General features: G+C 43.4%; 2 protein-coding genes across 7 annotated transcripts; both read left to right on the forward strand.

Moving 5' to 3' along the window:
- The first annotated feature begins 144 nt into the window (after positions 1-144).
- On the forward strand, positions 145-5,733 carry nipsnap1 (nipsnap homolog 1 (C. elegans)). The gene is made up of 10 exons (XM_052069087.1): positions 145-340; positions 1,059-1,192; positions 2,568-2,613; positions 2,721-2,815; positions 3,771-3,841; positions 3,966-4,106; positions 4,225-4,256; positions 4,356-4,450; positions 4,830-4,913; positions 5,273-5,733. The coding sequence occupies exons 1-10, from the start codon at positions 261-263 to the stop codon at positions 5,335-5,337; spliced, it is 843 nt and encodes a 280-aa protein (XP_051925047.1). The 5' UTR covers positions 145-260; the 3' UTR covers positions 5,338-5,733.
- A 587-nt stretch (positions 5,734-6,320) lies between these two features.
- Positions 6,321-15,189, forward strand: castor1 (cytosolic arginine sensor for mTORC1 subunit 1). 6 transcript variants are annotated; one of them, XM_052069056.1, is made up of 10 exons: positions 6,325-6,513; positions 8,972-9,042; positions 9,138-9,331; positions 10,231-10,363; positions 10,614-10,818; positions 11,492-11,608; positions 11,998-12,080; positions 12,170-12,264; positions 13,561-13,598; positions 14,869-15,189. In XM_052069056.1, exons 1-9 carry the CDS (start codon positions 6,401-6,403, stop codon positions 13,582-13,584), a joined length of 1,035 nt encoding a protein of 344 aa, XP_051925016.1. In that variant the 5' UTR covers positions 6,325-6,400; the 3' UTR covers positions 13,585-13,598; positions 14,869-15,189. The 6 variants fall into 6 exon arrangements, 3 of the variants coding, with proteins under 3 accessions (XP_051925016.1, XP_051925014.1, XP_051925017.1); XR_007962855.1 differs by lacking the exon at positions 14,869-15,189 and having other exon boundaries at positions 6,321-6,513; positions 11,958-12,080; positions 13,561-13,583; XR_007962854.1 differs by lacking the exon at positions 13,561-13,598 and having other exon boundaries at positions 6,322-6,513; positions 11,958-12,080; positions 14,869-14,955.
- The last annotated feature ends 247 nt before the right edge of the window (positions 15,190-15,436 follow it).

Raw genomic sequence — 15,436 nt, forward strand, 5'->3', positions numbered from 1 at the left:
TGGGTTTTTTTTACTCATTCAATGCAAAAAAATGAAAAGGTGACGTGTGCAAACTCAGAGTGTACACAGCGATCGCGACCGCAGCGATCAATAAGTCGCGTCTGATCGATTGCGACTGGCTTAAGCCACATCACGAGACGCCCACCAGTGCCACGCCCACACCCCCGGCGAACGGCCGATAACAACAAAACTAAACATTAACCAACACCGTGTTAGACTGCGAGCCGCCTCCAAAACAACGTTGACGGCTCATCCTCATCATGGCGACGACCGGCTCGGTTCGGTCCCGAGGACGGCTGTTGTGGTGCCGCTACTTCGCTGGGATCGATCACGTGGGCAGGTGAGCTCCCCGCTTCGTTTCGTCGTCGTTCCAAACTCAACTTGTCATTTTAAATTGATTTCACAGGTGACGTTTGATTAGAGAAAAAAAATGCAAAAATAACCCCTAAAAAGATACAACGTGTCATTTTTCTCAAGTCCGATACGTCCTAATGTCACGTGCAAAGAATTGATTGGTATTTGTTTTTCGTGGGCAGAGCAAAGTCGATGTCATTATTTGCTGGACTTGCGAACTTTGTCCCGTATAGCGACGCCAAAGCAGCTGGCGCTTATCTCTTAACTTTACAATGATGCTACATTTTTCGTTTTTGTTTCGACTTTGGGGTTGTTATCGTGCAGCGCACCCGATGGAAAATGTAACTAATTGCAGTCCTCGGTTAAAACGTGAGATTCACGAGATTCAATGACGAGTCTTATTTTAACAGGACAGGTCAGTATATGATCTTCCCAGCATGCTTTGCGGCGTTCTTTGTAACTTATGGTTGAACGCCAAGGGAAACGTTGCCTCTTCATTGGCTTTGTTAGTGTTGTGGCTGTGAATTTTTTTTTCAAGATGAAGAATCCAAAGAACATTCCAGATGAAAGGGCAGGTGGGACAATCTTATAAACAAGACTCCTATCGCTGTTTTTATTTTCTATTTTTTTTATGATGATAGCTGGCACTGTGCGCAATAAAAAAATCAAGATGTTTCTTTCTTCCATGTTCTTCGTGCACGTAGGAAGTTTTCCGAGAACGCCGTTGGACGCTGGTTCCGTTCTGCCTCCTCGTCGGCGCACAAAGTGGACGCCAGGAAAGATGCTCACTCCAACCTGCTCTCCAAGCAGGAAACCACCAACCTGTACAAAATCCAATGTAGGTAGACGCACCATCACCACCGGAGAGCTTCAGGCACGCCGCCGCTCGAATAACGTGGAAAAACAAAAAATCCGAACAGACCGAAACTGACAAAATACAAAATGAGAACACTCGCAACGAGCTGCAGGACTAGACGCAGTGGCGGTTCTGGGGGAGGGCCAACGGGGGCCAGTGCCCCTGTAGCACTGATTCTGCCCCCCCCCCCCCCCGCCCCCTGTGGGCCCCCCTCCGAACGTAGATTACGCAGTCGCGCCGAGTCGCCGATGCGAAAAGTGGAACCAAAGTGCGTGATTTAACATTCTCGTCGGAACCTTTAGTGCGCTGCACCACTTAAAAATGAGCGGGAAATGAGAAGCAGTCCGCAGAGAAGGAACTTACCACGACGTGCGCGCGCGCGCGTGTGGAACTTTTTTAGTCTCCCTTTTTATTTTTATTTTTATTTAACAGGATCAATATATAAGACATTGCCTTTTAAAATTTGGATAAGTATATGCATGTAAAACATCTAGCTTTAGTGTATTTGCAATTTTTGTACCCGGCAGGCTGGTACCATATCATCCCCTGGCTTGAATATTCTCAACAGATGGCCACGGCGTATTGTTACGCTTGCAGACATTTTAGCCCTCCTAATACTGTTTTTTTTCTCATCACTGTAATGTTATGACTACAATTTCAAAGTTTGAAGAAATAAAAAGTCATGTAAGATGTTGAATCTGTCTTTTTAGCCCTGGGTTGAATGTGCCCCCCCATCAAAACTCCTGGCCCCAGCCCGGCCCCCTTAGTGAAATTGATCCAGAACCGCCACTGACTAGACGTGTTTTTAAATCAGAAAAATGCCACTTTACACTTTTGAGCCTTTTAAAATTAAAATCTTGCAGTAAGAAGATAATTCAAAACAGTGGAAAGAATTAAAACGGTTTTTTTTCCATCACGATTTCATGAATGAATTAAATTGGCCTTGTGTGCACTGTGGCCACAGGGGGGGGGGAGTTAATTAAAAAAAATGGTAGCATATACACATAAGATTTGGTTGCCTAATATGAAGCGGACCGTCACAACAAATCTGCAGCAATATTTGTTGTTGTTGTTGTTGGTTTTTTGCGAGGATAAAGAAGATATGCCAGTGAGTAATGTTCTTTTCTCTGGCTACACATGTTGCACTATTGATGCTTGTTTTGTTTACGGTGTTTTGCATTGTCACTTAGCATTCAGCTAGCAGACTCTCATACACGGCGAGGTTCTGTGTTGCGTCTAAATGTACAAAGTTTACTTCTTTGTTGATTGTTTAGTCTGAACGTCATGAGACGATTGTGTTGGAAAAATAAAATGCATACGAGTCTTTTTATGCAACCATTTTTCGATTTCTTTTCAGTTCACAATGTGAAACCCGAGTGCCTGGAAGCTTACAACAACTTGGAGTGAGTCGTGACATTTTTTTGTTTGTTTAATTCATTTGAGTCTGAAGGTGTATCAGGTGCTATTTGGATTTTTATTTGATTTTTTAATTTTTTTTTAATTTTTTTAGGGCAGAGGTGCAAAAGAGGCTCCATCACGATGAGGATTATCCGTGCGAGGTGGTGGGAAGCTGGAACACCTGGTATGGTGAGCAGGACCAAGCAGGTACAGAACAGCTGCCCTTTGACCTCATTAGTGTCAATTTGGGATTGAAGTGCAATAAAGTTTTTTTTTCTCTCTTTTTTTTATCCGAGCAAATATTTGCAACGTGCCAATTGGCTCAATTGACTAGTATGACAAGGATGTTTTCTTTTTAGACCCTAACGAGCGAAAATGGTTCGCTTCGCTACATTTGAGTAAGACGAACTGATCAGCCACGAAGGATTAATGCTTTAATTAGTAATTAATCCTTTCCGCCTCGTACACTGTTGAGTCAACTCATCATATTTATTGCATCACTCATCTGTGGAGCCCCAGATACGCCCCCCCCGGCATTTTATTTGATATTCTCAACTGTATTTATGGAGCACTCAAAGGGGGAAAAACACAGCCGTATACAAAGTGCCGTACCTGCAGCAAAAAATAATTGATAACGACAACAAACAATAAATGAATAACAAAAACAGTAGAAAGCAGAAAAGCAGTCAAATTAAAAATCAAGTAAAAATCAAAAATCAAGAGGATAAAAATGAGTTTTAAGACAAGTTTGAAAGATGGGCAGCGAGGAGGCTTGCCGAACGTTCAGCGGGAGGTCATTCCAAAGAGGGGGGTGTGGGGTGGCAGCAACAATAACCCCCCCCCTCCCGGATTCCCCTTGATCCTCCGCGTCGTTCTCTGTACCTCTAATAGAACATTGCCGGTTCAATTTCAAATGACTGTCCAGTTTTAGACCCGAGTTCTTAACTCATTCCCTCCCAAAGACGTTTTTCAACGTCATTTCAGACTTGGCCCAGAATTGGCCGGTACTGAATGAGTTAAGATAAGTCGGCAGGATGGGACGTACAAGGGCCCCGCCGGGACCAAACGCCCATCAATATATTTGTAAATAATTTTCTCAGTAGGATCATGTGCGAATGTGTGTTGCGGCGCCGGTTAAAATGGTCTCTTGGCTTCTCTGCAGTGCACCTGTGGCGTTACAGGGGGGGCTACCCTGCCCTGACGGAATGCCTCGACAAGCTCAAAGTCAACAAGGTAACAGCACGGCGACGCTTTAAAAAAAAAAAAAAAAAAGATTACAATCAGTGATATAACTGTGGCATGTTGGCTGTTGCCATGACAACACCCCCCCCCCCCCCCCCCGCTCGTTTGTCGGCAGGAATATTTGGAATCCCGCAGAGAGAGAGCAAAAATGCTCCACGCCAGGAGGAATCAGCTGCTGTTGGAGTTCAGTTTTTGGAATGAACCCCTTCCTAGACCGGGACCCAACATCTATGAAATGAGGAGCTACTCCCTCAAGGTAGCTTCACTTCTTCTGTTGGACTGACAAATCTCGTCGCGGTGGGGGAGTGGGGGGGGGGGGGTTCCACTTCTCACAGGTCCAATTGGACATCTCATTTTTTTGTTTCTGCTTCAAGCCAGGGACCATGATCGAGTGGGGCAACCATTGGTAAGCGCCCCCCCCCCCCATTCTTGCCTGACGTTCGCACAACACAAACCTCCTGCCTCCATGACCACCGTTTTTGGCCTTCATCTGTGTGGTGACCAGGGCGAGGGCCATCAAATACCGGCAGGAGAGCGACGAGGCCGTGGGCGGTTTCTTCTCGCAGGTCGGCGACTTGTACGTCGTCCATCACTTATGGGGTGAGCGCACAACTACACTCGAGGAAGAACACTCGCCCCTCTGAGGACGACTCGCGGGGGGAGGAGGAACAGTTGTTGTTTTGACCGGAGATGACTGTTTTTAAACGAGCGGGATAAATGGTTTATGGTAGTTTAATCTTTGTCGTAAAATATTTCTTCAGGTTTGGGGCAGGCGCATTTTGACGCATAAATTCTCATTAAAAGTTGCGCGTGGCAAGTAGCTCCTTTTCGATGCTCTGGATAAGGCCCACGGTGGGGCGCTGAGGAGAGTGCTCCCGGTTGGCTAACTTATCAAGTCAACGACAGTTAGCAGGGTTATTTCCGGACTCCAGACGGCGCTTTTTAAAAAAAAAATTCTTGTTGTGTGTTTGTGTCGCAGCATATGAAAGCCTTCAGTCTCGAGATGAAACCAGGAACTCTGCGTGGCGCAAGGAGGGATGGGACGCCAACGTGTACTACACGGGTAGGACTTCCATGCACTGAGACCCTGCGTAACGTAGCTCATAATGCCGACATCATGCTAGCCATCGTCGGGCCTCGATACAATCTGAGATGCGAGCGAATTTAGCCAAAGCACCATTAGCCAATGCGGTTTAAAAAAATAAATAAATCCCCAAGCGGAGCAATGCAAGCTTCCGTTACCGTGACAACCGCATGCAAAGCAGTCTCGAACCATACCAGAATCTAAACACAGTCAAATTTGGGCTTGTATTTTCCCTCGTTAGAATCATCACTTCATCTTTATCAGAAGCGAACGCAAATCTGTGCTAATCCTGCAGCTCCGCTTACCCTTTTTGCATGGATATTGTGCGTTTATTGCAGTGCCTCTCATCAGGAGCATGGAGTCCAGGATAATGATTCCCACCGCCAGTTCTCCATTACAATGACGACGTCAACTTGAAAACAAAAGACAACAGCAGCAGCGGGAAACGACAACAACACTGTTTCCACACTGTTGGGCCACAACATTAGGTACACCTCCGCCATTTAATGACTTCCAATAGTAGTCGTACGGAAACGGTGTTCCACGACTAATTGATACCCACTCACAGGCTAACAAAGTAGTACCTTTATAGTAGAGAGTGCAATTGCCTGTCTCGATGAAGCTCCTCTCCTCAAGTCAACGTAGTTCTTTGGTGCCACAAGATGGCACCCAAGCAATACTTTTTAATATTAAGAAGACCTTTGGCCTGAGCACAAAAAACAACATTATGATCGAGAAGTGTGTGTGAAAAGTCAAAATTGTCTTACTGCTATGATGTCTACAAAAAAATACTTTAAAATAATTAATAATTATAAATAAATATAAAATATTTATTAAAAAATATATATATAAATATAAAAATAATTAATACCTTTCAAATGAGCATTTTTTTTGTGTGACCTCTCACATTGGATCTCATTGCATTATGCGGGTGTACCTAAAAAAAGTGACAAGCGAATGTATCTGCACAAATCAGGCACACTCCTGTTATATGTATCTTGATGTCAAAATATAGGTGCCTTTCGGGGAAATCATTAGTATAATGGTTGTGTGGTCTCAATGAAAACATGGCTGTAATTTGTGTGTTTGTTTTAAAAGCTTAATTATGGTATTTCTATTTGTTTTTCCACAATAAATTCCACTTGTGAGTTTTTGAGAGTGCCCTTCAAAATAAAAGCTGTGCGACAGGTCACGTTGCCATCGTATCTTTACCGATTTCCTCTAGAGGGTCAGATCTTGACCGAATGTTTGACTAAACAACTTGAACTTTGGCTGTCAGGGGCTAGCAAATTTCGTGACGCTGAACAAGCGCGCAAATGCTACACTGTAGCTTTAAGAAAAGGGGGCGTGTCTGCTTTTTGACTCATTTGAATACACAGTTGTTGCGCGGGGCTGGGCTTGTCGGATGTTTTTCGTCCTGAGGAGTACGAGTTAGTCGTTGTGGTAACAAGCGCTTTCAAGTGAACATGGAGCTGCACATTCTGGACCACCGGCTGCGGGTCACCAGCATCGCCAAAAGCGGCCTGGCGCATTTCACGCATCCTCTGATCAAGCTGATATTCCTCCGCCACCGGACACGGTAAGCGGGGGCTCATTGACATCCTCCACTGGGAACATTGCCTCGTTTGGGGCAAATTGCGTCATTTTACACCGTGACATGTTGCCAAAAGGACGGATTTCGATTGACAACGGATAACCTACCGTGATGTAAATGCCTTTTACATGTGGCAAGCTCTGTTTTTATAAGGCAAGGACCAGCCGTGCTGCGTTCACCATACCTGGGCGATTTGTGCTCTGAACCGGCTCTCGTCAATTGCACATCGCTGTTTAGTCACAACGATGACCACGTTTTGTTGAATTTTCGAGGTATTTTTTATTTTACACACCAAGTTAAACTTTGGGGAGGTGGGGGTCCACTTTACGTTCTTACGGAGGCTGACAGGCTTGTGTGTTGTCCCCGCCTGAATATGGAAAATTCCAACGACTGAGTAGACGCGATTGCGGTAGTTTTAGCACGTTGCACACCTGATCATAGTTGAGACCCCGCCTCCTGATTGCCATTGGCTGACGTGGGCGATGAGCAAAACGTTGGTCCAATCAGACACGCTGCCTCGTGATGGTGCAATGAACGCGCCTCCATTCGGTAACGAGCTCACGCCTGTCACTTGTTTTGTTACACAAATTTAAACAATGTTGGGCTTTTTATTCAATTGTGGAGATTTTATATCCACGGAGCCATTTTTAAACCGTCTTGTGTTTTAAGTTTTCTTTTTTTGCCCCATATTGATTGTTACGTCGAGTCGCTAATTTGGCTATGAGGGGAAAAGATTTTTGACATCCAGTACTCCCAAGTCTGACAACAAAGTCTCCATTATATTTATATACTTGAATGTAATTATGTTCACGTGTAATCTTTGTTTGTGATGATGTCACCAAACCGCTGGCTTGAATATATTTATTCTGTTTGTTGTTATATTGACAAAGTAAAAGTTGAGTAACGTGTCATTAAAAAAAAGAGTCCTTCAAGGTCCTCCTGAAATTCCCTTGTTAAGACAAATCACAATTTCCCAGCTTTCGTGTTGTTAAAAAAAAAATCACCAAAGATTTGAAACTTCAGAGGCAGGCTCATGGAAATGAACTCAGTTATCCCCGTCATTCTAAAACATCCAACAACTGTACTTGGTAGATGATGTGTCTATCTTATTCAGATCTGTATGACCTGTACTGCTCATATTGTGCAAGTGCAGTCCGTCCCATTTCCTGTTCTATGGCTATCATCACACTTGGACACAAAAGGAAGGTGAAGGGGTCAACATGAAGTAACACAATGCAGTGTCGTAGCAAGCGCAGCCGCTCTGTCGTGTGTTGTGTGTCCGGTCGCACAGTGCGGCGGCGGCGGCGACGACAATGACTTGGCTTCGCTTAGTCAGCAGTCGTTCGGGCTGTGCAAGAGCAGGAGGCTAGGGCGTCCTTTCATCTCGGTGGGTAGAAAAAAACCCCCACAAAAAACAAAGGCCACAACAAATGTTTTCTTTTGGCCGTTTCCAGCGTCAAACCCTGCAACAATTCGTGGATATCCCTTCTGCCGTGCTGTCTGGCCCAGATAGGCCTGAAGGCCAATGTCGTTATTCACTTTTTTTTCCCGCTCTGTCATGCATTTACTGAATGAGCAAGCATTTTGAATTGGATTCGATGGTACAGTTTAGCCTCGCATATTTGGTGGTCATGGATTCATCTATCCCCGCGACCCTAGTGAGGATCAAGCGGCTCGGAAAATGAATGAATGAAAGGATTCATCTATTCACATATTTCTTTAAATATTTTTTTTTAAATGTGTGGAAAATGCTTCTCTCCCCTATCACCGTTTTTTTAACAACTATATTGTTTTACCTTACCTTCTGGTTAGTTTGGCTGTAATTCACCTGTTGCCCACTAGATGGTGACACACTAGTTTGACACTGACTTGACGACGAGTGAAAATAGAATTTGGTTCAAGATCAGCTTCGTTTTTTTTGCTAAATATTGAAAGTGATATCCTCTTTAATCCTGCATTTTGCACCAACAGAAAGTGATGTCTGTTATCGTTCTTTAGTATTATGTTATTGATTGTAAGACGATCAGTGAAGTTGGTTGGATAGTAAAAAAAAGACACAAAGGATCGGCGCACTGTTACAGTGTCTGAATAATATTTTTTGTCTTATCTTTTGTTCTTAAAAGCCCATTTTGGTCGAACATTTCGAAGCACTCGCAATCACTGCGGACGGTGGGCAGTGATTGCCAGTGCGGAAGTGACAGCTAATGGAAATAACGTACAAAAAAAAAACAAACACCCTGAAAATTTCCAGGCGCTCTAACGTCTCATTTATGCTCGTTCATTTTGACATTCTGCTTCGAGATGATCTTAATTTAAATTGAGAACAGTATGTCATGGACATGGACTTCTCACCAAGGGAATGCTAAAGTGTGGATGTGTGTGTATCCATAGACACATTTTTTAATTGCCATTTTGTAATACAAACCGCCCCCCCTGCTTTCAGATGCAAGTTCTTCAGTATGACCGAGACCCCCGAGAACTACACCGTCGTGTTGGATGAGGAAGGCTTCAAAGGTACGAAGAAGAAAATTTCTGTACGTTGTAATGTGCCTGGTTAGGAGTCGATGAGATCAATGATGTGTGTTTTTTTTTTTTGATTGTGCGGGCAGAGCTGGAGGCCTCGTCGCAGCTGCAGGTGGAGGGCTCGGTGTGGCTGCCGCTCAACGTGCTCTCTGACGCCACCGCCTCGCTCGGCTTGCAGGCGGTGGGCGTCACCAAGATCGCCGAGTCGGTCATCGCGCCGCTGGCCCGCCAGCACGTCTCCGTCTTCATGCTTTCCACCTATCAGACCGACTTCATCCTGGTCAGCCCCGCGCTTGCGCCTCCAAATGGGGTTGGGACCGCAGCAAGGGGAGAAAGCAAATAAAAGACAGATGCGATTAAGGGAAAAAAACCTACCCAGGCACCCCAAAAAAAAAAACTACCCAAACATTCACATTTTTTTAAGATAAAATTTGAAATCATCATTCTTTTTAAATTGGTATTTTTTTGGGTGGAGGGGTTTTTGTATTTAAAAAATAGTAATTGCCCGTTGATATATACAGAAAACAACAATTCTTTGTATGAAATAAATCTTGATGTTTTAGAGGGGAAACAATCATATTTTTTTTTTAGAGAAAAATACATTTTTGAGTCAGATTTTTTTTTTCAATGAAAAAGTTTTAAGAAAGATTTTTTTTTGCTTGGGTAGTTTATATATTACAGAAAATTTAGAAAAATATTTTTAGATTAGATTTTAGAAGGAAAATTAAAGAAACTGAACAAATCTTAAGAAGAATACTTTCAATTTCTTTTTTAATTTTTTAATTGTTTGACCCCCCCACTTTTGTAGTGGGGGTCAGGTTACTATTTTAGGCATTTTATATCCCCAAAATAGAATTCTCTTTCCAGAAAATTCTTGACTTCATTTAAAAAAAAAAAAGCAAAGTCATGGTGAGAAAACCTTTTTTTTCCACAACGAATTTCAAATTTTTTCGGTGTTGAAGAAAGTAGCGAAACATTGAAGAGTTAAACTCGCACATTCAACTTGGCAGAAAGTCAAATTAGGTTCATTGCGTAATTTCCCTGCAAAAGCTTAACATGGCAAACGTTTGCTAAGCAGCTTGGTGTACTTTCTCAATGAAGAAAAAAAACCAAACATTGTTGCGCCCGGAAGTAAAATCAATTTGCGGTCTGGTGTGGTGTTTTTTTTTTTTTGCACAGGTGCGAGAGAAGGACCTGCCGGTGGTGGTGGGCACTCTGGAGGAGTTCAAAATCTTCCGTGAAGTCGGAGGAGAGTCGATCCTCGTCCGTGGCCATGACATCACCAACGGCCTTCACAATAACGGCAAAGAAGGTAAACGATTCATTCCAAGTCTCCACTTTGTTCGGTTGATTTGGGGGGGGGGTGTCTTTTTATGGCAGCTCAATGCAGCTTCAGCAATGCTCAGTAGCACCAAGCTTGCGAGTCGCACACAAATTCCAACCAATTTATTATTTATTGATGATGATGATGATGACATTGTGTTATTCGGGCAAAAATGATGATTGGAAATGAAAGCAAAAGTGACCACGTGAGCGACCTCCACGTCTTGCTTCGTTCGCAGCCGTGCCGGCCGCCCTTCAACCGGTGCTCATCCCTCAGAACCGCTTCTGCGTCATGTCCCTGGACCCGGATACGCTGCCGTCCATTGCCACTACGCTCATCGACGTGCTCTTCTACTCCGGAAGGTCAGATATAGATGGACTGCAATGCCGTTGTCCGAACACATGGTGGCGCTGTAGCTCAAGGCCTTCCGTGTGGCGGCGGAGGTAACGCATGTGGCTCCTAATAATGTGGCTGGTAGTTATGGGTGCGAACCAAAACAATGTTTACCAATTTAATTTTAAATTTGATTAATTGAATTAACCAAATTTCAAGTTGTTAAATGAAGTAAGTTTCAGGGGATGGGTATACGTTTGAAAAATTCAGTCTTTGGTTGAGGTGCTTGCTTCAAACCAAAATGGAAGACTTTGTAAGCCGTGTTTTGTAAGGCAAGAATTTCTATTTTATTTTATTTTTGTGCGCCTACTCGTTTTGGTTACAAATTTGATCTTGCTTAGGGAAACCTGCCAAGGAGCTGAATTAATGGAAAATCTCTTGGAAAAGTTTATTTTTGAAATCGTGTACCCAAAATGGCCAAATTGAGCCAAAAAGCCAGATTCCAAAGCAAAACAACAGACTTCCAGAGTCCTTCTGGGCGTGGCTTCATGATTTTTTTTTTGTGGGTCTACTGATTCAAAAAGGAGTTTGTCCATAACCGAAATCACTTGGGACCAAAATGGCAGACCTGATATGTCGTTCCAAAGTTTAGTTCAGGAGACCTTTTTTTTTGTGGGTCTACTCATGATGGACATGGCCACCAAATTTCGTGTCGCAGACTGAAACCAGTCAAATGTATTTGCTGGCAGAGCGAAACAAAGGGACTTTTGTGTTTTTGCCTAGCCCCAAACAAGACGAGGCAACGTCTCCCAGCGCAGACTTGGACCAGATCAAGTTCTTCTCCTTCTCCCTCATTGACGGTTACGTCTCGCTGGTCATGGACACGGACGCTCAAAGACGGTAAGCGAAAAAATGGTTGTGTTTTTGGTGCCAATAAAGATATATAACAGGTTCAATGACGACTCGAAATTTTTGATGTTTCAGAAGAAAAAAAATAGCATGTGCATTTAAAGGGCCAAATGGTTTCTGGATATTTACAATTTTGTCTTTGATGTTTAATGCTGACATGCCTTTTCGGTACATTGTCTTTGATTTCTGCGTTTCCCTAAAATGCACGTTAGCTTTCCAGAAAACTCGAAAGTGTCTTTGATGTTAGTCAGGGAAGATTCAAAAATTGTCTTAAAAGAAACCCAGCGAAATCCAAAGTGATGTGTTTGAACATCAACAAGGGTCCTTGACGTTTGCGTAGGTTTGCCCACTCGACTCCCAACTTGTTTTTGATGTCGCAGCTTCCCCGCCGACCTCCTCTTCACCAGCTCGTCCGGGGAACTGTGGAGGATGGTGCGCATCGGCGGCCAACCACTGGGATTTGGTGAGCGACCGCTCTCTCGTTTCCGATCGGTGTTTTCAACACGGCCCCCCCCCCCCACAAGCGAGACGCGGCGCTGTGGCTTCTTTCAGACGAGTGCGGCATCGTGGCGCAGATCTCACAGCCGCTGGCCGACTGCGACATCTCCGCCTACTACATCAGCACCTTCAGTTTCGACCACGCTCTGGTGAGTGGATGCCGATACGCCGCCCGCCAGCCGGCCGGCCGATCGCTGACCAATCCTGTGTCATGTGACTCAAAAACACAGATCACTCTTATTTAAGGCTTCCTTCCGCTTTGTCATCCGGGAGCGGTCATGCTTCCGCGGCATTGACTCAGCAGCAGGCGCCGAGCAAAAAACAAACCAAAAAAAAAAAACCCCATCAGCTGTCTTTGATGTTTACAAAAAAAACACATCAGTCAGGTGTTAACGAGAGATGAGTTATCAGAGTTGATAGCATTTTTTTGATGCGAACAAAAAACTTGCATTGTGCTCGTTGAATAGTCAGAGTTTGGCTGGCTTCGTTGGTTTGAAAAAGAGGCCAGGTTAGATTGGTTGGACTCGTTCATTGAAGTTAACGAATGTTGAGAACTAAATTGTCTTTGATGTTCACCAAACGCGTATGTTCAGTTCATTGGGGCCAAACTGTGTTTTTGTTGTTTTTGTTGTTTTTACAAAAGTGAATAGGTCTGCTCATTGAATCGCCTTTGATGTTCACAAAATCTTGCATGGTTTGCTTCATGGAAGACAAACACCACACAGGCTTGTCTTTGATCATGTACGTCGGGTCTTTGACAAAAACTCGAATCATAATCTCATTTTCCAAAAGCAAGCGTCGCCCATTGAAGACTAAATTGTCTTTGATGTTCAACAAACGCGTATGTTCAGCTCATTGGGGCCAAACTGTGTTTTTGTTGTTTTTACAAAAGTGAATAGGTCTGCTCATTGAATCGCCTTTGATGTTCACAAAACCTTGCATGGTTTGCTTCATGGAAGACAAACACCACACAGGATTGTCTTTGATCATGTACGTCGGGTCTTTGACAAAAACTCGGATCATAATGTCATTTTCCAAAAGCAGGCGTCGCCCATTGAAGACTAAATTGTCTTTGATGTCAACAAAATTGCTGTGTTCAAGGAGGCCTAACATGTCTTTGATGTTCACGTGCAATCGACATTCGGACTTTAGGATTTATGAAGATTTTGATGATTGCAAACCCCTCCCCCCACCAAAAAAAAAACTTGTTCGTTAACCTCATTAACATTCAATTCAAATAATTGATGTATGGCGATAGGTCTGGTCAGTTGTCTTTGATGTTGGTAGAAAGGCATGTTAATTTAGTTGAAATATTTTTGCAAACGACAAAACCATGTCGTACATTGAAGACAAAAATTGTCTGCCAAGAAAAGACCTACTTCTTCAGTTTTTTTTTTCTGCTGCGTGTTACGTTGAGGGAAGATCCCAATTTTTTTTTTTCCCAGCCAAGCGACTCTCGCAAGACCTGAGCAGTACGATGACAGTAAGCGGGCCGCTGTGCGTATTTTTACCGCTGAGTCGGCTAATCTTAGCGCATTTAGCGCATCGTCACAAACGCAAGCGATCAACCCCCTCCCGCCCCCCGGAAGCAGTTGCAGTTTTCCATCTGTCGCAACGACCGAGGTGAAACATAAGTCGAGGTTAGCCCTCGCCGTGCACTCCAACAAAGTCGCAAAGTGGAAGAAGTCGATGAGCGTGCGTGAGTCACGTTATCTCGTCATCCCCCGTTACAATTCAGACACAAGCGGGAGGGGTCAAATTAGCGGATTAGTCAAGAGTATTTTTTTAATTCCACTGAAATTAAAGAGTAAAGTGATGTGTTTGTGCATGTTGGTGTGTTTTCCACTCACTCTCGTCCCACAAAAAAGTTTTCACCAAGGCGGCATTCGCCAAGCAAATGTTGCTTGCAGAGCGGCGCGGTTCTTCGTTTTGTCCTGAGTTTCGCGTCACTCAATACTCTTAACGGGTCCTCACGGGTTAGGGTTTTAAATTTGGGTCAGAAGCACGTGCCCCATGGAGTGATCGGCTGATATTAACGCGTTTAAAATCGGCACAAACCTCCAACAACAACAAAAAAAGACAAATTTTGGAGGGTTTTTTTTCATGACCAAAAAACACATTATAACATTTAAAAAAAGTGACATTCCAACAAACATTCTCCTTCAAAATGATCTTTCGAACATCAGATCAACAGATTAGTTGGCCAAAATTATGTCTGTAAAATTCAGGAAGAATGTGTAACAACAACAACAAAAAATTGGCCAATTTTTAAAAATAAATTTTAGAATTTGAATTTACAATTTATTTTTTATTCTAATTTCTAAACAGGAACACATTACAATAAAATGCAAACAAAATGATATTCAAATGAACATTTGACCTGGAATCATCGGACGAGCCAATATTAGCACTTTAAAAATCGGCAAAAATCAGCAAAAACCCCCAAAATCTTCACAAGAACATATTACAAAATAAAACACAGAAAATGACTTTCAAACTATCACCCCCCCAAACCCCCCACAAAAAACCTTTTTGATTCTGCCCCAAAAAATGGCCGATTTTGGCCAATCCGATTTTAAATTAAGGGTTTGGGTTTCAAGCCGGGGTTACTGTTTCAAAGGTTCTGTAGCCAAAATTAAGATTGTGAACAAAAATTCTGATTTCGAGCAAAACTTGAGATTCCAATCAATGCCAAAATCCCTTCTGCTGTTTTGACGAAATCATTGGGTGTGTGCTTGTGTTTGTTTGTTGAGGTCCCCGAAGAGGACATCGCTCGTGTGAGCGACATGCTGCACAAGCAACGGACGGACCCGTCCACCGGATGAGCTCGGAGCCCCCCCCCAAAGCCTCCTCGGACGCCGCAAGCATTTCTCGCTCCGGCCATTGGCCACTGACGTTTTGTTTTGTCCGCCTTTTTAGATGCGGTCCTCCCGAAAACGCGGATAACGTCCTCAACGCCCTGAGGCAAAGCGTCTTTTGAGTGGGTCAGTGTTTTGTAAGGAAGTTAAAAAAAAAAAAAGAACCGGAGACACCTGTTACTTGGTCAATAACTTGCTCAAAACGTTTGGAGCATATCACCTCGGATACTTTTTTTTTGGGGTACATTTTTTTTTGTACTAGCGCGACTGTTACGCAACATCATGTTCATAAAAATAAAATGTTTAAAAACGTTAAAAATTGAGGTGGCTTTTTCCTCCTCCCCCCCACCCTAAATTTATCAGGGACATTAAAAAATATCTCCAATATTAGAATTCCAAAAATTAATTCGTCATTTGAAAACAAAACTCAGAAATTAAAAGGAAAAAACGACCAAAAAAGATA

Source organism: Hippocampus zosterae, chromosome 6 (genome assembly GCF_025434085.1).
Source record: "Hippocampus zosterae strain Florida chromosome 6, ASM2543408v3, whole genome shotgun sequence".
In the NCBI taxonomy this organism is placed as follows: Eukaryota; Metazoa; Chordata; class Actinopteri; order Syngnathiformes; family Syngnathidae; genus Hippocampus; species Hippocampus zosterae.